This window comes from Procambarus clarkii, chromosome 50 (genome assembly GCF_040958095.1).
Source record: "Procambarus clarkii isolate CNS0578487 chromosome 50, FALCON_Pclarkii_2.0, whole genome shotgun sequence".
NCBI classification, from domain to species: domain Eukaryota; kingdom Metazoa; phylum Arthropoda; class Malacostraca; order Decapoda; family Cambaridae; genus Procambarus; species Procambarus clarkii.
Genome location: NC_091199.1, coordinates 6,312,380 through 6,335,124, shown reverse-complemented (window position 1 = coordinate 6,335,124; position 22,745 = coordinate 6,312,380). Strand labels below are relative to the sequence as shown.

Here is a 22,745-nt window from a genome sequence, read left to right as displayed (position 1 = left end):
ACACCAGGTTGGATGCGATAAGCCGAAAACCTCCGGAAGGATGGAACCGACGTACCCGGGGGAACACGGAACCGAACCCGGGGAGGGGCCGACACCAAATCCAACTCGTACGCAGAGGGGGGAAAAGAAAACCCCACTCCTTGTAACAATAAGCCCCGCTCAGTGGGAAGAAAAACCCAGGCGGGGTCCAGCGAGGCCCAAGGCCCCCAAGTCAGCCCCTCCCCAGCCTCGAGGTCCTTCACCACAGGACCCGAGGCCGAGTCCTCTCCCCAAGCCCCGACCCCACAAGACAAGGACGGAGCAGCCGGAAAAGCTGGAGGAAGGGGGGGCCCACTGGTCAGACCCTGAAGCTTCGGCCGGGAGACAAGACTCGAATGCCTCTGCCGCCCCCCCGGAAGGGGTACCCCCCGAAGCTGCCCGAGTCTCGAGATCAAGTAACCCCTGCTCCGACCCCGAAACCCTCAGACGCTTCGGGGCCGGAAGCAGGGGCGGGGGACCAGAACGAACAGAAGGGGAAGGACGAGGAGGTGCGGACTGAACCAGGATCGAAGCGACCCCCACCCCAAAGTCCGGGTCTCGAAAAGCAAAGCTGGGCAGCCCCGGGGCATCTGGGGAAGCAACCAACCGAGCACGTTGCAACAGACGAAACCTAGACTGCAACGCACACGCCGCCTGTACCCGAATAGAATCATCAGAGGATTGGGTAAATTGAGTCACAAGCAAGCAGCAACACTCACAGGACTCAGGGTCGAAAGTATCACCGACCCAACAGGCAGCGTGGCAGAGGCAAAAACAATGAGGGTCACCCTGAGACAAGGGGACCGAGCAACCCTCAAACTCGCACACAGCGAGTGGGGACTCCGGGGTCACATCCATCTGACCCACGCGCCCCCTAGGGGATTCCCAGGGTCCTGAGCGTTTACTTAAGAGGACTCGCGCTCAGGTAGTCCCAGGCAGGGTGCTGCAAACCGGCATCCAAAACTACCAAGCAAACTTCTAAAGCTGAACCCCAGGGACGTGTACACTCACGGGGACCTAGCAGGGAGCGCCACCGAGGAGAACAGTGGAAGGGCAAAAACAAACTGAATAAAATGACAGAACCCCCCACCAGGCAAAAACAAACTGAATAAAATAACGGAACCCCCCACCAGGCAAAAACAAATAGAAAAACAAAACCCCGCAAGAGGACAACGAACCCCAAGGAACAGAGCCAGCCGCGATGCCGGGAATTACAAGCTGAGCAGCACCCTGCGCCCCTACCAGTGCAAACTGCCTCTTACCTGCCGGTAACAAGGTAGAACAGAACACCCAAGAGCCCAACAGGCGGCCGAAAAACCGAAAGGTAAAACGGACCAGCAGAGGCAGACCCCGAGGAGCCTGTGGAAGGTGGCCCCAAGCCCCAAGGGCAGTACTTACAGGGCACCTAGGGAAGGCAGCCCTAGGCGCATGCAGCCCGAGTACTGAAGATAACTCCTGGCTCTCGCACCCACAAAACCAACACCGCACGCAAAGCACAGTGCAGTAGCGACACCGGAGCCAGAGCACACGACCATCGCCTATAGCATCAGCCTCAAGAACTGAGGTGTGGGTAGCCGGCGCAGGGGGTCTGGGGCTCCCCCTTCCCCCTCCCGGGGAGGGGGGAGCTGCCCAGACAGCGGCGCGGCGGTGTGTGACGTCACACTAGTTTGCTTGTTTTCGGTTGGGGAGTTCTATCCACTAGTTCGGTTTTTGGTAGCAATTTTAACCAGAATAGGGGTTTGCTTTTTGGCGCTTACCTTTCTGGGTGCCTGTTCCAGTCGATGGCAGACATAGAATGCTTCCAACCACACGGGGGCTTCTATAGGCCATTGCTTCCCTTGCCTCTCTGAGGGGGCCCGGTTCTGGCCGTGGTCCCCGGTAGGCCTAAGAACTCCATACACATGACTGATGCCAAAGTCTGACATTAGCATATCAGCCTGGAATAGCTCCGGGGAGCCGACAGGGCTCCCCCCAGAAAAGTTAACGGAAATGCTGAAACAGACACAACTTTCCATACAAAGAAGGAATAATCTAAACAGGGAGATTGAAGAAATCAAACAGAGACTGAAGCATTCATATCAGATTGAAGAAAGGCAACTAGAACAGAAAGCAATTCAAGAAATAAAGAAAAACCCAAAATATTTCTTCACATATGTTAAATCAAAAGCAAAAACCACTGTCAGTAATGGACCTATTTGTACTAGTGAAGGTTCATATACTGAGGATGACAAAGAAATTAGTGAAATCCTAAAAAAAGCAGTACGAGGACATGTCTAGCACCCCGATACACAGCATGAAAGTGGAAGATCCAGACAACTTCTTTATGCGTGATATCCAAACCCCTGTAAATATAACTGATATCAACATGAGCTTGGCAGATTTTGAAAGAGAAATTGACAATATGTCCATGCACTCAGCCACGGGTCCAGACTCATGGAATTCAATATTTATAATGGAATGCAAAGTGCCAGTAGCACAGCCACTCAGTAATGTGTGGAGGAAGAGCTTGGACACGGGGAAGATACCAGATGTGCTTAAAGCAGCAGACATAGCCCCTCTACACAAGAGAGGGAGCAAAGCATTGGCAAAGAATTATCGACCAGTTGCACTAACGTCCCACATAATAAAAGTATTTGAGAGAGTGATCAGGAGTCAGGTCACTAGTTTCATGGAGACCAATGATCTCCACAATCCAGGCCAACATGGATTTAGAGCAGGAAGATCATGCCTCTCACAGCTACTTGACCATTACGACAAAATCACTGAGGCATTAGAAGAAAAACAAAATGCAGATGTGGTATACATGGATTTTGCAAAGGCATTCGATAAAAGTGACCATGGAGTGATAGCACACAAAATGAGGTCATTGGGAATAACTGGCAAAGTAGGACGCTGGATACTCGGTTTTCTGTCGAACAGAACACAGATTAACAGTCAACCATATAAAATCGAGTCCAAGCACAGTTAAAAGCTCTCAGTACTTCAAAGTACACTCCTTGCACCACTGCTTTTTCTTATTCTCATATCAGATATAGACTCAAATACAAGGCAGAGCTTCGTATCATTCCTTGCAGATGACACAAAAATCAGCATGAAAATTACCCCTGCTGAAGATATTGAAAAACTACAAGCAGATATTAATCAAGTTTTCGACCACCATGATGGGGGGAGGGGGTCGAAAACTACCACCATGATAGGGTGGTAGCAAAAAATAACATGATGTTTAACAGTGATAAATTTCAGGTACTCAGATATGGTAAAAATGAGAACCTTAAACATAATACAGGGTACAATATGCAATCAAATTTGCCTATTGAAGGAAAGCAACATGTAAAGGATTTGGGAATAATGATGTCTGACGACCTAAATTTTAGGGAGCATAACCAAGCAAATATTGCGGCAGCCAGGAAAATGATAGGATGGATAACGAGAACTTTCAAATCCAGGGATCCCATCACAATGGTTGTACTCTTCAAATCACTTGTGCTGTCCCGTCTTGAGTACTGCTCAGTACTCACTTCCCCATTCAGGCCAGGAGAGATTGCTGAAATAGAGGGAGTACAGAGAACATATATGGGATACATAAACGAGATAAAGCATCTAAATTATTGGGATCATCTCAAAGCTCTCCGAATGTACTCGCTAGAAAGACGACGAGAGAGATATCAAATAATATACACGTGGAAAATACTTGGTCCCAAAGTATTTTCCTGGGCCAAGAGGGCCCAGGAAAATAAGAAAAAATAAGAAAAATTTATAAGGGCCTGGTCCCAAATCTGCACAGTAAAATGACAACATACTGGAGTGAACGATATGGAAGAAAATGCAGAATAGAACCAGTGAAGAGCAGGGGTGCCATAGGCACAATTAGAGAGAACTGTATAAACATCAGAGGTCCACGGTTGTTCAACGTCCTCCCAACGAGCATAAGAAATATTGCCAGAACAACAGTGGACATCTTCAAGAGGAAACTAGATAGTGTCCTCCAAGGAGTACCGGACCAACCGGGCTGCGGTGGGTATGTGGGCCTGCGGGCCGCTCCAAGCAACAGCCTAGTGGACCAAACTTTCACAAGTCAAGTCTGGCCTCGGGTCGGGCTTGGGGAATAGAACTCCCAGAACCCCATCAACCAGGTATCAACCGGGTATCAACACAGTTGACTAAGGAAGAACAAGATCAGGATCAGTGAAATCAGGGTGACGGGGCAGAGGTAAAGCTAGCAAAGATAACTGAGATTAGGGAGAGGGAGGACAGACTAGAAGCAAACAGACTGAGTCCGGAGTGGGAGGAGGCAACGGAGAGGGGTGGACGAAGTGTTTGCCATTGTATTTAATAAATCATTTGAGTTAGGCAGTGCATGAGTCATAGAGGGTTTCTAATGTAGTACCAATTTTCAGGAGAGGAGAGATCACCTGCGTCGAACTATCAGCCATTTAGATTACCATCTATTGCTGGAAAATTGCTTGAATTGATAATTACAAAAGCAAATCGACTTCGTCATAAAAAATATTATTAAAATATTGCCGACTACACGAAATTTAAGTGGCAAATAAACTTAGACAGGAGACCCTGCCACTGAAAAGGGAGAGGAATCAGGGATAGTGTCGGAGTCGGAAGGGGAGGAATACAACGAAGCCTTCTTACCCAGTGAGGAGGAAGAAGGAGAGGAGCCAGGCTTACGCTTCTGACGGAGAGAGAGACAGGCGTACAATCAGCAATATACTGGGTGACCGCCTCAACAGTTTAAACAGGAGAAGGAGAATAGGAACGGGCAACATGAAGAACGCTGGGAGGAGGATGGACAACGGTCTGAACAGACAGGCAGTGAGGAGGACCACGAGACAGAGGGGAGGGCTGAGAAGGAGGAGTGGGGTGAGAAAATGGAGGGCACAGGAGACAAGAAAGACCGGGACAGAAGGAACACCAGAAGGAGAACCAGGAGGAGGACCTTATGGCCCAGAATGCAAAGGAGCAAACAGAGCAGACAGGGATTTTCTGTGATGAAACAAGTGGTGGTGTCGGGGTCCAAGGCCTTGAAACGGTTGCAAAAACTGAGAAAGTGGGAGACGACGAGAAAAGGGGAACACAACACACGAGCATAAGACATGCCAAGGAAAGATGGAAGACGACGAACCTGGCGCCTATCCTCAGGAAAAAGACAAATAATCACAATGCTTCAAATTGAGGATGGCTTCCTCAATTCTGTAATGCACACATGCGCAGGAGAAGGCAGGGTGGGCATTACCGCAATTGATGCAGAGAGTTTGGGAAGAATTGCACTCCGTCTTGGAATGACCAGAGGTTCCATACAAGGGGCAGAGAGAAACCTCCCTTGTGCACCTGGAGGGACCATGCCCAAATCTCCAGCACCTACCGCAGAGGCGAGGAGAGGGGATGTACTCCTGAAGAGAGCATCTGGCACCAGCAAGAATGACTGAAGAAGGGACCGACCATCAAACATGCCCTACACAATGTGAAGAGGGTGATGGCGACGACCACGAGGGGGCCGAGTGAAGGTATCCACCTGGAGGACAGAATGGCCTTGGGCCTCAAGGATATACTTAATATCCTCGTGGCAGTCTTTAAGTTGCCTGTCACCAGTCGCAACATGATGCGGGAGAAAAATTGCGCCAATGCAGGCATTCAACCGTGCATTTTTGGAAACCCAAACAGGCGTCTCCACAATGTAGGACAACGAAGCCAAGCAGGTAGCCGCTTCCTGAGAAGGGGCTGCTTCAACATGGATACCAGTATGGGTGGGGTTAAAGGTGACCAACGTATCCACCAAATACACAGAGTGCTTATGGAGAAATAAATCGTCAGGACGAGTAGGATCAACATGATTAAGATAAAAATACTTAGTCTATGTAGCAGGACCAAACAAAGCCTGGAAAGAAGATTGTGAAGGAATCAAGCGCAAGCGAGCGTGGAGGTGGTGATGCCGAACACCCCCAGTAAGAGAGGGGGTAAAAGGTGCAGTTGTGACAACTAGAGACAGAGTCACACAAGATGATGAGTTCATCAACACTGGGGGTTTGGAGCTCAACCCTGCCACAGAGGTCGGAAGGAAGCAGAGAGTGCAGTCAGGAGAGACCGAGAAGGAATATGGTCAGGGCCCAATGTAGCGGGGGCTACAGAACCCGGTCTTCCAACACAGTCTAACTCAAAGGCTTGGTCACCCACCCCACGAGTCTGGGAAGTGAAAAGAGGGACAATAATTGGCATAATAACGAGCATGTAAGAAATTTTAATCATGAATAAGCCCCATACCCACCATGGAGCCACAATTAGAGGATAGGACACCTGACAAGACAGGGCTCAGGGGTGCACCCTGAGTGTACGCCCCACAATCGCCACCTTAAGAACCGTCAGTCCGTGGAGATCAGGTTCTGCAACGAAAGATTAACAATAAAAGCATCCCCTCGCTCGCAACATCAGGTACCACAGTTCTACGGGTGAGTGTGCGTGCCTCCCCAAACACCCGGGCGTCAAAACAAAAGAAATCCGAAAGAATAATCAAGACTGGCAAAAGATCGGCAGGAAATGACATTTAGAAAGGAGAAGAGAGAAGAAAAATGAAACACAGGGAAAAGGAAAAAATATCCAGCAAAATTGGAGAAGACAGCAGCAGGAGCATAAGGCTTCAAAAGTACAGAGGACTGTCCCATGGAGCATCACACTCTGGCAGCCGTCCACCAAGCCCCCCTCATGACGACAACGGGCTGGAAAAGGAGGGGGAGATACACCAGAAGAATAACACCAGGTGTTTTATTGCTAATGCTTCGATTATTATTACCATATTTTTCACTTTCAATGGGTGGGCAGGCAACATGTTGAAGACAGGAGAGTAATGCAAAACAAACAAGAAAAAGAATGGTAGATATTATTTAAAGGTTACTTGTGTATTTCCCATATTTTATCCACTTTAAAGTCACCTTGAGGCAGTTCTACACATTAATGTATATATGATCCAGCACTTTCCAGGCCTCCTGGTTGGATGTGTTGTCAACCAGGCTGTTTAGACACTGCTGCTCATAGTCCAATACAGTACAACCTCGATTCAACGTACTCCGATTCAACGAATCTCCGGCTCGTTCGCACACGTTTCTGGCCGAATTTACTCACCCGGTTCGACGAACAATGGTTCGCCGAAGCGGGGGATGTTCGGATTTGCTTACAATGTCCAGACAGAGTTCACAGACTGGTGGAAAACTTTCCCATTTTATCACAGATTACAATTGATAATTCTCTCATATGACAAGTTGGATCACACAAGTGGACCACACAAGTGGACCACACATGTGGACCGCAAGTGGTCCACAAGCTTACGATTTTGGGACAGAGTTCACAGAGTGGTGGAAAACTTTCTCATTCTATCACAGATTACAATTAATAATTCCTTCATAAGACAAGTTGGATCACACAAGTGAACCATATGAACCAAATACCAGCCAGAATGGTCTACATAAACACCAGCCAGAGTGATCCACACAAGTGAACAACTGAGTTTCCATGATTTTCGTTCACTGATTTGGGACACACGTATCTTTGTACATAAATTTAAAGGATGAAGTGTGATTACCGAGCTACATGTGGTGAAATCTCCTTATAGACATTTTCTGTGATGAAACAAGATGAGTGAGGGTGGACAGATAAGAGAATACTGTACTGTAAACCTCACTCTCACTCACTTTCGTCTGTGTGTCGTCATAGTTCAGTGACCCATGACTTTTGAAAGTTTCATATTAATAAATAATTTCTAAAACCAGTGTTTTAATAGCTTTTTATTATCCTAATTAAACTAAATAAAACCGAAAATATACTGTAATATGATAGATATTTGCTATTTGAGAAATTACTGTACTGTATGTTATTGGAACAACTCTAGCGTGAGTGGACGGGTCTAATCTTTGTACACACAGCACCATGCGTGTTTCGTGTGATTTCATCGCCACAGTTCAGTGACTACGGCCTCGAAATAATAAAATTAATAAATCAGTTCTAAAATATGTTTTTTGATATCTCTTATTATCCTCCCTCTCTTATTATCCCTCCCTCTCTCCCTCCCTCACTTCCTCCCTCTCTCCCTCCTTCTCTCCATCCCTCCCTCTCTCCCTCCATCCCTCTCTCCATCCATCCCTTGCTCTCTCCATCCCTCCCTCTCTCCATCCATCCCTTCCTCTCTCCATCCCTCTCTCTCACTCCATCCCTCCTTCCATCCCTCCCTCTCTCCATCCATCCCTCCCTCCCTCCCTCCCTCTCTCCATCCATCCCTCCCTCCCTCCCTCCCTCTCTCCATCCATCCCTCCCTCTCTCCATCCATCCCTCCCTCTCTCCATCCATCCCTCCCTCTCTCCATCCCTCCCTCCCTCTCTCTCTCCATCTCTCTCTCCATCTCTCCCTCCCTCTCTCCCTCCCTCTCTCCCTCCCTCTCTCCCTCCCTCTCTCCATCCCTTCCTCCCTCCCTTCCTCCCTCCCTTCCTCTCTCCCTTCCTCTCTCCCTCCATACCTCCCTCTCTCCATCCCTCCCTCTCTCCATCCCTCCCTCTCTCCATCCCTCCCTCTCTCCATCCCTCCCTCTCCCCTCCCTCTCCCCTCCCTCTCTCCCTCTCCCCTCCCTCTCTCCCTCTCCCCTCCCTCTCTCCATCCATCCCCTTTCTCCCTCCATCCATCCAGAATTGAAGAAACAAATCAAGTTAAAAAAAAAGTTAACTGGATCAATGAGTTAGGGTTATCAGCGAGCCGGTCTCTTCACCACCACCGACACACCTCCCCCACCCCTACAGCCCATACACACACACACTCTGCTCAACTCAACCTCCATACCTCCATCCCTCCCTCTCTCCTTCAAATCATCCATCCTTCCATCAATTCATCTCCATCCTCTCCTTCATTGGTTCCCTCCCAGCCTCTGCCTGCCTGCCTGGCTCCCTCCTTGGCTCCCTCCCAGCCTCCCTCCCTGGCTCCCTCCCAGCCTCTGCCTGCTTGCCTGCCTCCCTCCCTGGCTCCCTCCCAGCCTCTGCCTGCCTGCCTCCCTCCCAGCCTCTGCCTGCCTGCCTGCCTCCCTCCCAAGCTCTGCCTCCCTCTTTCTGTGCCTGTCTCCCTCCGTGCCTTCCTCCCTCCCTGCCTCTCCCTCCGTGCCTTCCTCCCTCCCTGCCTCTCCCTCCAAAGCTCTGCCTGCCTGCCTCCCTTCCTACCTACCTCCCTCCCAAGCTCTGCCTGCTTCCTCCCTCCCTCCCTGCCTGCCTCCCTCCCTGCCTCCCTCCCTCCCTGCCTCCCTGCCTGCCTGCCCATCCACCCACCAGTCAGCCATCACTGACACAATGAGTGCATTTGGAGCCTACATGGTGCACGGATGTTCCTTGATTGTGCAGATATGTCCAACAAAGTCACAGAAAGAATGCTCCAGCCTCTTGACAAATCAAAATATAGTGTTAAAATTAAAGTTGCAGTAATTTCAGTGTACAATAGTTTTCATAAACTTTATTGTAGTACTCAACATACAGCAGAACTACTCAACACAGTGTTAACTGCATAATACACTACAGTATGTATTTATAGTACAGCATTCACAACTCCATGAGACTTCAAGATGGACTTAACTCCAACAATAAGGTAAGTAACAAATGTAACACAGTATTTGTTACTAGAGTAATAATATATAAGTACAGTATATAATATGATAATGCATTTTTATTGTCTACAAGAAAAAAAAAGACACTGATGCAAACGCCTCCTGAAGGTCACCTCTTGCAACGAATCCAACGCTCCAACGAACTGGGGTCGGTCCCATATAGTACGTTGAATCGAGGTTGTACTGTATATATTACAGCCTGGTTGATCAGGTATCCTTTGAAAGTTGCTTATCAAGTTTCTTTTTGAACACAGAGTGGGTGGCTAGTTATAACACCCCGGTTATGTTTAGAGGGAAGGTGTTGAAAAGGTACGGATCCTTAATGTTATAGAATTGTCTCTCAGCATACCCATTGCACCTCTACTTTTCAAAGGGACAGTTTTGCATATTCTCCCGTGCCTCATGGACTTGTAGGAAGTTATTTCAATGTGCAGATTTGGAACTACAGTACAGTACTTCAGTCCATTTCATATTTTCCAATTGTAAATTATTATGTATCTCTCTTGCCTGGACTCCATGAGTACAGATTTAGAGATTTTAAGTGATAACCCAGCACTAACACACCCCAGCAAATAAATCACAGCAGCATCACACTGCTTTTAATCTCTCTCACAAACTAATGCTATCTTTGCCTTGTCCATCACAATATTTTTACATACAAAACTTAATCCATTCTTCATCATACATTTCTTGCCATGACTGCACATCTTATTGGCCTTCCTCTCTTATTTGTACTTATAATTTAATTGAATGTACTCTGCTCACAAAGTACATTCACATAAAAGTCAACAACCAATTGATATATAATAAGTACACTCCCATCAAACACACACAGAAATCACACTAACGTGATATATATAAATGAAAAAATCCACCAGGGCTATGAGATGGCGCGAACCTGCAACCAAGGTATTGCCAGCCGCATAGCCCTATTGAATTTTCTCATTGATGTACTGTAGAAGCTCATTAATCCAGACTATACGAGAAGGACTCTTTGCCGGATTAGCACGTTTTCCGGATTAACATACAGTACTTTTTTACCGCAGTAGTCCAAAAGTGAACTTTCCAAAAATGTTTGTACCGCAAACAACATAATTTGAATTTCCACACAGTAATTAGTGTGTGGGGCTGGGTGGGTGGTTAGCTTCCTGGCTGGTAGGTAGGCAGGCAGGTTCAGGCAGGGATAGGTGCATTCAGGCAGGTTCAGGCAGGGATAGGTGCATTCAGGCAGGTTCAGGCAGGCAGGTTTTAGATGAGTGGATGACAGGCAGATGTGCTTGGAGAGTGGCAGGTGGGTGGGTGAACAGGTGGGTGGGTGGGTGGGCAGGCAGGCAAGTAGGCAGGCAGGCAGGCAAGTAGGTAGGTAGGTAGATAGGTAGGTAGGTAGATAGGTAGGTAGGTAGATAGGTGGGTAGGTAGGTGGGTGGGTGGGTGGGTGGGTGGGTGGGTGGGTGGGTGGGTAGGTGGGTGGGTGGGTGGGTGGGTAGGTGGGTGGGTGGGTGGGCGAGTGAGCAGGCAGGCAGGCAGGCATGTGGGTGGATGGGTGGGCGAGCAGGCAGGTAGATGGGTGGGAGGGCAGGCAGGTGGATGGGAGGGCAAGCAGGCAGGTGGGTGGCGAGCATGCAGGTGGGTGGGCAGGGAAGTGGGTCAACAGGTGGGTGGGCAGGGAAGTGGGTCAACAGGTGGGTGGGCAGGGAAGTGGGTCAACAGGTGGGTGGGCAGGGAAGTGGGTCAACAGGTGGGTGGGCAGGGAAGTGGGTCAACAGGTGGGTGGGCAGGGAAGTGGGTCAACAGGTGGGTGGGCAGGGAAGTGGGTCAACAGGTGGGTGGGCAGGGAAGTGGGTCAACAGGTGGGTGGGCAGGGAAGTGGGTCAACAGGTGGGTGGGCAGGGAAGTGGGTCAACAGGTGGGTGGGCAGGGAAGTGGGTCAACAGGTGGGTGGGCAGGGAAGTGGGTCAACAGGTGGGTGGGCAGGGAAGTGGGTCAACAGGTGGGTGGGCAGGGAAGTGGGTCAACAGGTGGGTGGGCAGGGAAGTGGGTCAACAGGTGGGTGGGCAGGGAAGTGGGTCAACAGGTGGGTGGGCAGGGAAGTGGGTCAACAGGTGGGTGGGCAGGGAAGTGGGTCAACAGGTGGGTGGGCAGGGAAGTGGGTCAACAGGTGGGTGGGCAGGGAAGTGGGTCAACAGGTGGGTGGGCAGGGAAGTGAGTCAACAGGTGGGTGGGCAGGGAAGTGGGTCAACAGGTGGGTGGGCAGGGAAGTGGGTCAACAGGTGGGTGGGTGGGCGAGACAACATTGCGGAGTGTGGCAACCACATGCGGCTATGGTGGTGTGTCCACTCACAGGATGAGTGGCGCTGCTCAATAAACTCGCCCTTCAGGTCAAAATTAAAAAAAGCACTGGACAGACAGACAGATCAAACGTTTCCTTCCTGTTCACTCCCCTCCCCCCCAACCTCACGCAAGCCCACCTCAACTCATCTCACTACGAGTGTCAACACGTGGCTGTTGACACACTGTATGATGAATTTGGTTGAAGGCAACTTCAACCACAGGTGGCAGAATCTTTGATCTTATTTATTGTCAAGTAACATAAATTTACTTCACCTCTTTCATTTTTTTTTTTCAATTTACATGAAATTTACACCTTATATGTAGAGTTTATGTCTCTACAAACTTTATGAAACACTTTTTTCCCAAGTTCCTTTATTGATTTTATAAATAATTTTCAAACATGAAATATTGGCATATATTTTGGGGGAATTTTGACTACTTGTATTAGTAAAACTAAACATATTTTAGATAATCCTTTTGTATAAAAATCCTATATTATATGCTAATATGATATACAAGTGTCATAGAAATGATTTCATTTGAAACTTGTGGTTGCTGAAGATTATTGAAAATGTGTAAAATTTGTTGGAAAAAAAAAATAACTCCTTTTCTATTTAGGGTGCGATACTGAAACATAGAACAGTTGCAGCCCTTCTTATATACAACTCGTAAAAAAAAGTTTGGTTGACATTAAACATTTAAAAAAGCGTAATACACCCCTTAAGACAGAGGAGGATAGCATGAGGCTTCAAGATGATCTAGACAAACTGAAGTTATGGTCCAACAAATGGCTGTTAAAGTTTAACCCGAGCAAATGTAAAGTTATAAAGATAAGAACATAAGAACAAAGGCAACCGCAGAAGGCCCACCAGCCCACATGAGGTAGCTCCCACCTACAACCACCCAATCCCACCCATACACATGTCCAACCCACCCTCAAAACAATCAAGGGACCCCACCTCCACCATGCCACGTGGCAACTGGCTCCACAAATCAACCCTGCCACCGAACCAGCAACCACCCAGGTCTTTCCTAAATCTAAGCTCATAAATTCACACCCATTGCTGCGTGTTCCATCCCGTATTGATACCCCAACACACCATTAATATCCCCTTTGCTATGCCCACCCATCCACCTGCATACTCCACCATGCCACCTCCAATTCTTTGCCCCACCAGAGAATGCAATCCAAGTTTTGTCAATCCTTCTTCATAAGACAGGCTTCTAATTTCGGGGACCAACCCTGTCACCCCACGCTGGACGCGTTCCAGTGAATCCACATCCACCCCACAGTACAGTGTCCAAAACTGAACTGCACAATCCAAATGGGGCCCAAGCAAAACAAGACAGCTGAAGAACAACACCAGGTGTCCCACTACTAACACTTCAATAAATAAATCCTAGTGTCCCACCTGCCCCATTTACGAACATTTATGCATTGATTTTTTGGTTTTAAATTCGTACTAATCATAACTCCCAGATCCCGTTCGCAATCCGACTTCACAATCTCAGCACTATATAGCTTGTAACTATATCATCATTACCTAACCTCAAAACCTTATATTTGTCACCATTAAACTGCATCTGTCAATCTTTTGATCATTTCAAAACTCTATTTAGATCGTCTTGAAGTGATAGCGAGTCCCTTTCCGTGCTTATTTCCCTCCCGATTGTTGTATCGTCGGCATATTTGCAAATATTGCTGCTCAAACCTGAATCTAAATCATATATATATATATATATATTATAAACAACACAGGTCCCAGGACAGAGCTTTGAGGCACTCCACTTACAACATTTTTCCACTCTGACTTAACACTATTTATACTAACTCTGTTTCCTTTGGTATAGCCATGCCCTAATCCAACCTAATATAGCACCCCCAATACCATGAGCCTCTATCTTTTTAATCAGTCTTTCATGTGGTACTGTATCAAAAGCTTTGCTAGTCAAAGTACACAACATCACAAACCTTACCGCTATCAACTGTCTCAACTATGCTGGAGTAAAATGATAGTAAAAATTTTTTAACATGAATGGCCATTTGTAAAACCATGTTGTGAATCATTTATTAATTTATATTTTTCAAGATGAAGACGAATGGTATTTGCAATTATCGATACAAATAACTTTTCCACAATAGACATTAGACTGATTGGCCGATAGTTTGACGCAAGTGATTTATCTTCTTTCTTAAAAATTGGTACCATATTAACAACCATCCACAGATAGGTATTGGGAGCATGAGGTCAGATACAAGGTACCATTTGGGAGATGATATTCTTCAAAAATCAAAGTGAGAAAGACCTGGGGGTTGATATGTCAGACCTGTTCCCTAAAGCTCACATCAAAAGGATATCATCAATGGCATATGCCAGGTTGGCCAACATAAGAATGGCCTTTAGAAACACGTGAAAGGAATTATTCATTACTATGTATACCACTCAAATATGTCATACTATATGTGTTTGTATACCCCCACATATGTCAGACCAATCATGGAGTCCATATCTTGTCAAGCATAAGACTAAATTCGAAAAGGTTCAAAGGTATGCCACCAGACTAGAACCGGAGCTGAAGGGTATGAGCTATGAAGAGAGACTACGGGAACCAAACCTCACATCCCTTTGTCGGACCAACCGGGCTGTGGTGGGTATGTGGGCCTGCGGGCTGCTCCAAGCAACAGCCTGGTGGACCAAACTCTCACAAGTCAAGTCTGGCCTCGGGCCGGGCTTGGGGGAATAGAAGAACTCCCAGAACCCCATCAACCAGGTATCCCTGGAAGACAAACTAGGAGAGACATGATTACCACATACAAAATTCTTAAGGAATTGATAGGACAGATCTAGTCAGTTTATTTAACATGGGGGTACACGCACAAGGAGACAATCCTGGGTATGGGACAATCTTCACCAAAGGGATGACAGGTGGAAACTTTGCACCCAAATAGATGAAAAGAATATATTGAATTTAGAAGCTGTGTCAGCTGCTGATATTCCACTATTTTCAGCCAGGGGTATAGGTTTTTATCCAAGATCTTCAGTGACTTTATCTGCAAAAGTGATTTATGTTTTTTTTTGTTACCTCTTATTTAACTAAATATACTTTCAAGGTAGGTTGTCTTGGCTTTTTATCATCATCTTAGTGAGGAGTGAGGAATAACCCTTAAACAAACCTCTGGAAAGACCCCTAGCCTGTATTTCTTCTCATATTCATGTTTTGTATTGACTTAAGTATCTCTTTAGTAAGTCAAGGGTTGTTGGTCCTTGTAGTTGTGACTTGTTTAGTAATCAAGGAACAGCGAGTATTACAGACGCTTTGAGAGTTTTGTGAAAATCCAGATCCAGAAATAGTTTATGCAGGTAACCAGTCACATCAAAATTGAGTATATAGGTACTGTGGTTGAGGGCCTCACCTGGAGTGTGACGGGACAGCAAGGGGAGCGAGGTATATGTGCGGGAGAGAGCTACACAGCCGACATGACAGCCCTCACACACCACAGCTCCTCACGGACGTTCAAAACTTGAGGCGCCCGGGTTGTTTACACTCACCAGCCCGCCTTCCTCCTCTATAAAGAACCGCTGCTCACACCGTAACATACATTATAAGACTTTATATAGCGTTATTTATTTGAATTTGGATGTATTATTGATTTATATGTTTTATTTTTTGTACTGTCATTCGTAAGTATGATATTTTAAAAATACCTTATATATATAGCCCCTTGTAAAGACATTTAAACTTTTCATCGCTCATTTCATGATAAAATAATAAATAATAACAAAAATATACTTTTATTTAAAAATCCAGAATAACATGATATAGGGGTTAAAACAGTAGTTACATAAATGTAAATTAAAAGTTTCGGGTATAATTACGTGAATTTACCTGAAGGCCACTATGATCACCGCCTACAAAATTCTCCGAGAAAATGACAGCGTGGACAAAGACAAAATTTGATTCATGCAGCTCTTGGTAAAAATGAGTTCCCTGTTGGGTTATTTGTGGACCTGCGTAAGGCTTTTGACACTGTCAACCACCAAAACCTTCTTCTTAAATTACATCATTATGGAGTCAGAGGACACTCCCTGCAATACCTCAAATCTTACCTTACTGACAGGCTTCCAGTATGTTTCTGTGAATAATTCAATTTCTCCCACCCTACCCATCAACATTGGTGTTCCTCAGGGCAGCATACTTGGCCCTCTCCTCTTTCTCATCTACATTAATGACCTTCCAAATGCCTCCCAACACCTCAAACCAATTCTATTTGCTGACGACACAACCTTCATTTACTCCAGTCCTGACCCCCTTGCTTTAAATGCCACATTAAATACTGAGCTAAATAAAGTCCATCTTTGGCTAACTGCCAACAAACTTACCCTTAACATTGACAAAACTTTCTATATTCTGTTTGGCAATAAATCCTCTAATCAAATAAATCTCAAAATAAACAATACCCAAATTTGTAACAAATTAGATGGCAAGTTCCTTGGCATTCTCATTGACCACAAGCTGAATTTCCAGGGACACATTCTAAATATATATAAAAAAGTTTCAAAAACTGTTGGCAGTCTTTCTAAGATCAGATATTATGTACCCCGCCCTGCCCTGGTGACTCTCTATTACTCCCTTATCTATCCTTATCTCAACTATGGTATTTGTGCTTGGGGTTCTACTACCCAAAATCATTTACGTCCTCTAATTACTCAACACAAAGCTGCTATTAGGACAATATCCAACTCTGGCCCAGACATCACTTGGTACCCCTACTCAAATTTCTGAATATGTTAATAATAAATAAATAAATAAATAAATAAATAAATAAATAAATGTTTATTTAGGTAAGGTACATACATACAAGAGATTTTACAAAGAATGATGGATTTATAGATAGGGCTAGTGCATATTAGATATTAAGTACATGTTAGATATTAAGTCACTGCACATTCTCTCATGTGTATTATACATATATAAAACGCTGAACTGTAATGCCAATCCTGACATCAAAAGCTTCATTGAAGGTTGTAACAGACCCCATGAGCACCACACCAGAAATAAATACAGTTTTGATATTCCTAGAGTACGACTTAATCAAACTAGAAATGCTCTACAAATCAAGGGACCCAGAATGTGGAATGACCTTCCCAACCATGTTAAAGACTGTTCCTCTCTCAACCAGTTTAAGATAAAAACTAAAAACTACCTAATAAACTCCTTGTAACCTAACTTACCCCTTAATGTCTACCCATGTCTTACTATTGTAATCAATGCTCTTTGTTGACCAACTTGTATAATTGCTATTCTCTGCCATGTTCCCCCCTTTCTTTATTTTTTATTTTTTCAACACAATTTATACTTTAAGCTCAATTATTATTAAGTTTTAGTTTAAGTTTCTTCCCCCCCCCCCTCACCTTGCTCGAAACGCTATGCGTACCAATGGCTTTAGGTATTGTATGTATTATCTCTATCTTTAAATCCAATATTATTTATGTAACTCAATGTATGTACCTTTACCTGAATAAAATATCTAAATCTAGGTAGTTGAACAACCGCGGACCTCTGATGTTTATACAGTGTTCTCTGATTATAATAGCACCTCTGCCCTTCACTGGTTCTATTCTGCATTTTCTTCCATATTGTTCACTCCAGTACGTTGCTATTTTACTGTGTAGATTTTGGACCTGCCCCTCTAGTATTTTCCATATGTATATTATTTGTGAATATACATTCGATGTATGGGGTGCATAATAAAGAAATTGAATTGAATTTAGGAAAGACTTTAGGGCAGTCTTCACAAATGATCTAGCAGACTTAAAACTGCTCAAAATTACGAAAAATATTGTTACACACACACATCCCTACCCAAGACTTGGTGAGTTTTAGGCTAATAGTCAGTGTCTGAACACACTTCATGTATAGTCCCATAAACATAAATTTTCAAACTGGATTGTTCAGAAAGAATAAAGACAGCAAATGTTTAGCCAATTTATTTGGCTCATCTAGCACATTATAAAAAGTAAAAAAAAAAATCTACAAAAGAAATATCCATCTACAAATGAAAGGGGTTTGTAAGGTGCAAATTTAAGCCACAAGCATATCTTTGAATTATAAACTTTACAAAGACAGCATTTCAGTGTCCACCACGGAGCCGAAGAACTAGATGCAAGGTAGACTCTTTCTGAATATTGTAGTCGGAGAGGGTACGACCATCTTCCAGCTGCTTGCCAGCAAAAACCAACAACTGCTGGTGTGGTAGGATGCCTGCCTCACCCTGAAGCTTTGCCTTCACATTCTCAATTTTATCCGAAGGCGTGACCTCCAGAGTGATGGTCTTTCCAGTGATTGTTTTCACGAAGATCTGCATACCACCTCGCAGTTTTAAAACCAGGTGAAGTGTGGATTCCTTTTGAATATTGTAGTCGGAGAATGTACGACCATCTTCCAGCTGCTGGCCAGCAAAGATCAACCTCTGCTGGTCTGGAGGGATACCTTCCTAATCCTTAATCTTTGTCTTCACATTCTTAGTTGTATGCGACGGCTCAACCCCCAGGGTAATCGTCTTTCCAGTGAGGGTTTTCACAAAGAGCTGCATAGCGCCTCTTTGACGAGACACTAAGTGAAGTGTAGCTTTCTCTGGAATACGGTTGTATACAATGTTACGACCATCTTCCAGCTGCTTGCCAGCAAAGATCAACCTCTGCTGGTCTGGAGGGATACCTTCCTTATCCTGGATCATTGCTTTTACATTGTCTATGGTGTCTGAAAGCTTAACCTGCAGGGTGATGGTCTTCACTGTGAGAGCCGTCACAAAGCTCTTTATACCGCCTCGCAGTTTTAGACGCAAGTGAAGTGTAGATTGATTTTGATTATTGTAGTATGAAAGGGTACGATAATCTTCCAGCGCCTTGCCAGCAAAGCTCAACCTCTGCTGGTTTTGTGGGATGTCTGCCTTATCCTGAAGCCTTGCCTGCACATTCTCAATTTTATCCGAAGGCGTGACCTCCAGAGTGATGGTCTTTCCAGTGATTATTTTCACGAAGATCTGCATACCACCTCGCAGTCTTAAAACCAAGTGAAGTGTGGATTCCTTTTGAATATTGTAGTCGGAGAGAGTACGACCATCTTCCAGCTGCTTGCCAGCAAAGATCAACCTTTGTTGGTCTGGAGGGATGCGCTCCTTATCCTGGATCTTTGCCTTTACATTTTCAATTGTGTCCGAAGGTTCAACTTCTAGTGTAATAGTTTTCCCAGTAAGCGTTTTGACGAAGATCTGCATTGTGCACCTGCAAAGAAAAAAAAACATTAGAGAGGATTAAACAATTTACTAGAAAAAAATTTAATTTACACAGGTAAACCTGTGTAAATATATTTACATTGTATCTGAGATTTTTGTTAACTGGATCACTAACTTGATGAGGCAATGAAGATATAGCTTCAATGTTTTATATTTAGGGATTGATATTTATATTTAGGGATATTGATGGGATTGTCATTTATAGTAATACAGCATTTTGTTTAATCCTCAATTTATGCATTCTGGTAAAAATTACAAGAATTTGACACATAGGCCATAGGTTTATAGGCATGTAGTCTGAGATTGGGCCAGATTATGATTACCTTATTAATCACCACTTTACAATATAGTAATGATTCTTTTATAAAGTTAGTTTAGTTTAGTTCATTTATTATACACCCCATACCCATCTTGTGGGCGGTAGTGGAAAGGGTTACAGGGGCACATAATGGGCTCAGGGACTGAACCCCACAATTCATTTAGCTAAGCAAGTTACAATCTTGATGAGCTAGTTACAACATTCAATATAAGTCATCACATCAACAATGGGTTCGAGATCGACCTCAAGTACAGGTTCTAAATTAAGCAACTGACATATGTGGAGAGCTAGTGTCACAATTGATATGTTTGTCCTGCACACCGCCCCCATCCAGTGGGCAGCGGTGGATAGGTTACAATCATTTAGTTACTACCTACTGTTAGCAAACTGGGGATATTTGGCTAAAATTTCTGGTAGCAGATCATTTTGAATGAAATATTGACACATCGTTGGAACATTGGTTATAGAATTGTCTCTAAATTCACGTATCTTTTCGCACTCCATCACATAGTGACGGAGGGTATGCGAATAATTTTGTTGACACAGTTTACATTTGGTCAGGTCTACATCAGCAGATAATGAGAATTCCCAGATACTTGTAACCGAGTCTAATGTGTAAGGAGTCGATTTGTGAGAATATTGCAGAAATACAGTCCGCTTAAACATTATACAAATTGCTATCGAAATATATAAATTAACGTAATATAAATTCTATATAAATTCATATAAATTAAATATATATAAATCTCACAGGTCGGTTCCCACATGTATCTTGGAGCAGTCGCTAAAGGCAAAGGACTCAACATAACCTTAAACTGGATCCCATCCCATGTTGGAATCCCATTAAACGAGAAAGCCGATGAAATTGCTAAATTGGCAATTCGTCATCCAGTGATACATAAAACAATTCAACAAAGCCTAGCGAACATAAAAAAATCGTCACCTAAAAACTCTCACACCTCAACAAAGCCTATCTACACCAGAGAGTAGCAGAAGGTTCGCCATCTGCAATATGGTATCTTCAGGCAACCAAATTAGAAATGTTAAATATCCCAAAAGGAATCCACAGGGAAATAGCAGTTCGGTTATATAAACTATGTCTAGGTTACAGATGCAACTGGGAGATTGGTGAACCCCGACAGAGAGAGTGCATCTTCTGCCACAGTCACAGAAAAGCCACTACTTCACTATTTCCTGGAATGTGAAGCAACCAACGACCTTAGAAGAGCTTTAAAGTCCCCAAATCTTCCAGTAACCAGCCTGAAGCCATCAACACAGCCACTCTTCTGATCAAAAAAGGTGTCCAGCAGCTGGACACCCTCATAAATACTGTCAAGCAGTATCCTCCCTCGCGATAGCAGCCTGACGATTAAATGCGACCTCAGAACACTGAATAGATTTACTGAACAAAAAATTATACCCCTTACGGGATATTCATGCCCGTGCCATGAATATATTTAAATCAATATATCTTGAGTGGCTTAATCTTCATCAATCAATCAATCGGACAAGACCAGATGTTTTTCCACCCACATTGTTATAAACCCCATGGAACCGCCTACCCGCTGAAGGATGACAACCTTCCTGCAATTTAAGATAAAGTAGGAAAATATGTTCAGAACAAAAAGGGGTGGTCTTTGATCCCCCCCCCCCCCCGGGTCCTGTCCTTTGGTCAACTATAAACAAGTCATTGGGTCCGTTGTCTACTCAATCTGGAATCTTACTCAAATTCCGGACGATAAATTGTTGACAAACTTCCAATCACCTAATGTATCTGTTCATCCAGGTGGAAACGAGTTCCCGGGAGTTTTCCGGGAACCGCTTTCACTATTGCATCCTATTGAGTCACAACCTCGATACAAGATTAAACGTAAATACATACAGTCTACCAGTCCCGGACAATGAATTATCAACACATTTAGGTACATGAAAATAAGTATTTTCTTCCAAATGTAACTAAACGAGTGACGTTATATCAAGACTCCCAACATTTATTATTATATATTACACCATACAAAGTGTGAAACAAAACGCTGCCAGATAACATACCAGAATAGCGATACAAGAAAACTCCAAATATAGTCGTCCTTTTAACGCACACTTCCTCTTTCCGTCGGGGCAGCCGCATGAATGTCGCAGTCTCGTCCCATCACCAGTGTATATACCCTGGGTTACGTGACAAGCTGCGGCGCATGCGCACTCCCCCCCCCCCCCCCCCCTTTGCACCACCATGATTCAATTTCTTTCTTTATTATTGGTTGCAACACTATGACCAAACATTATTTACATATACTTTGTTCACTTTATTTGATTCCACCCAAGAAGCAAATTAGAGATCAGCCCAAGCTTCTTATTGAAGCAAAGCTCAACGCCTTAAGCCATATTGATGCTCTCTCTACAGAGCATTCTCTCTCTCAAATTATATACACTGATGGTTCCCTACACCGCCCCACGGGTGCAGCTGGAAGTGCAGTTGTTCTGACAATGGGCGATGGCCTATATTTTGAGTGGGGAGTCCATATAAACAACTGGGTCTCCTACCCTTCAGACTGAACTATTTGCCTTGATCCTTGCACTGAAATGTATACAATAATAATTAAGTCTCCAAACTTGATACATTAATTGTAAGCGACTCTTTATCATCCTTAAATGCTCTCAACTCTTTAAGACATAACTGTAACATGCTCGTGTCCGAAGCTAGACACAAATACAACAAAATTATTAAGGATGGTAACAGAGTCCATTTCATGTGGTCTCCATCTCATGTTGGCCTCCGAATGCATGATAGAGCTGATAAGTTAGCTAAAGAATCAGCCTTTAAAGGAGCCGTTGAGTGTAACCTTGGATTGTCAATGAGCAATCTGAGAGCAGCTGTACACCGAGAACTTCAACAAAATATTGTAGATCTGAGGCAAAGTGAAATCGACACCAGTAATTCCATCTGTCATCATACTATCATGCAAGAGGAGCCACACATCTATGGTTCATCCAATAAAATCAGCAGACTTCTAGATGTTACTACTGCTCGGCTTAGACTCGGTTACAAGTATCTCTGGGAATTCTCATTATCTGCCGATGTAGACCTGACCAAATGTAAACTGCGTCAACAAAATTATTCGCACACCCTCCGTCACTATGTGATGGAG

The 22,745-nt window shown here is 44.6% G+C and overlaps 2 protein-coding genes across 2 annotated transcripts in view; both read right to left on the bottom strand.

Annotated features, from left to right (window-relative positions):
* The window catches only part of LOC123749988 (DNA ligase 1), a 71,611-nt gene extending 56,053 nt beyond the window's left edge, over positions 1–15,558 (bottom strand). Inside the window, exon 1 of the mRNA XM_045732118.2 lies at positions 15,399–15,558. The gene's annotated coding sequence lies outside the window, so the exon portion shown is untranslated. The remainder of the gene's footprint in view (positions 1–15,398) is intronic.
* Positions 15,559–15,763: 205 nt separating this feature from the next.
* Positions 15,764–22,745, bottom strand: part of LOC123749989 (polyubiquitin-C-like) — a 33,451-nt gene continuing 26,469 nt past the window's right edge. Inside the window, 1 exon segment of the mRNA XM_045732119.2 lies at positions 15,764–19,263. Within this exon segment, the coding sequence (XP_045588075.1) occupies positions 18,117–19,263 (1,147 nt within the window). The 3' untranslated portion in view covers positions 15,764–18,116.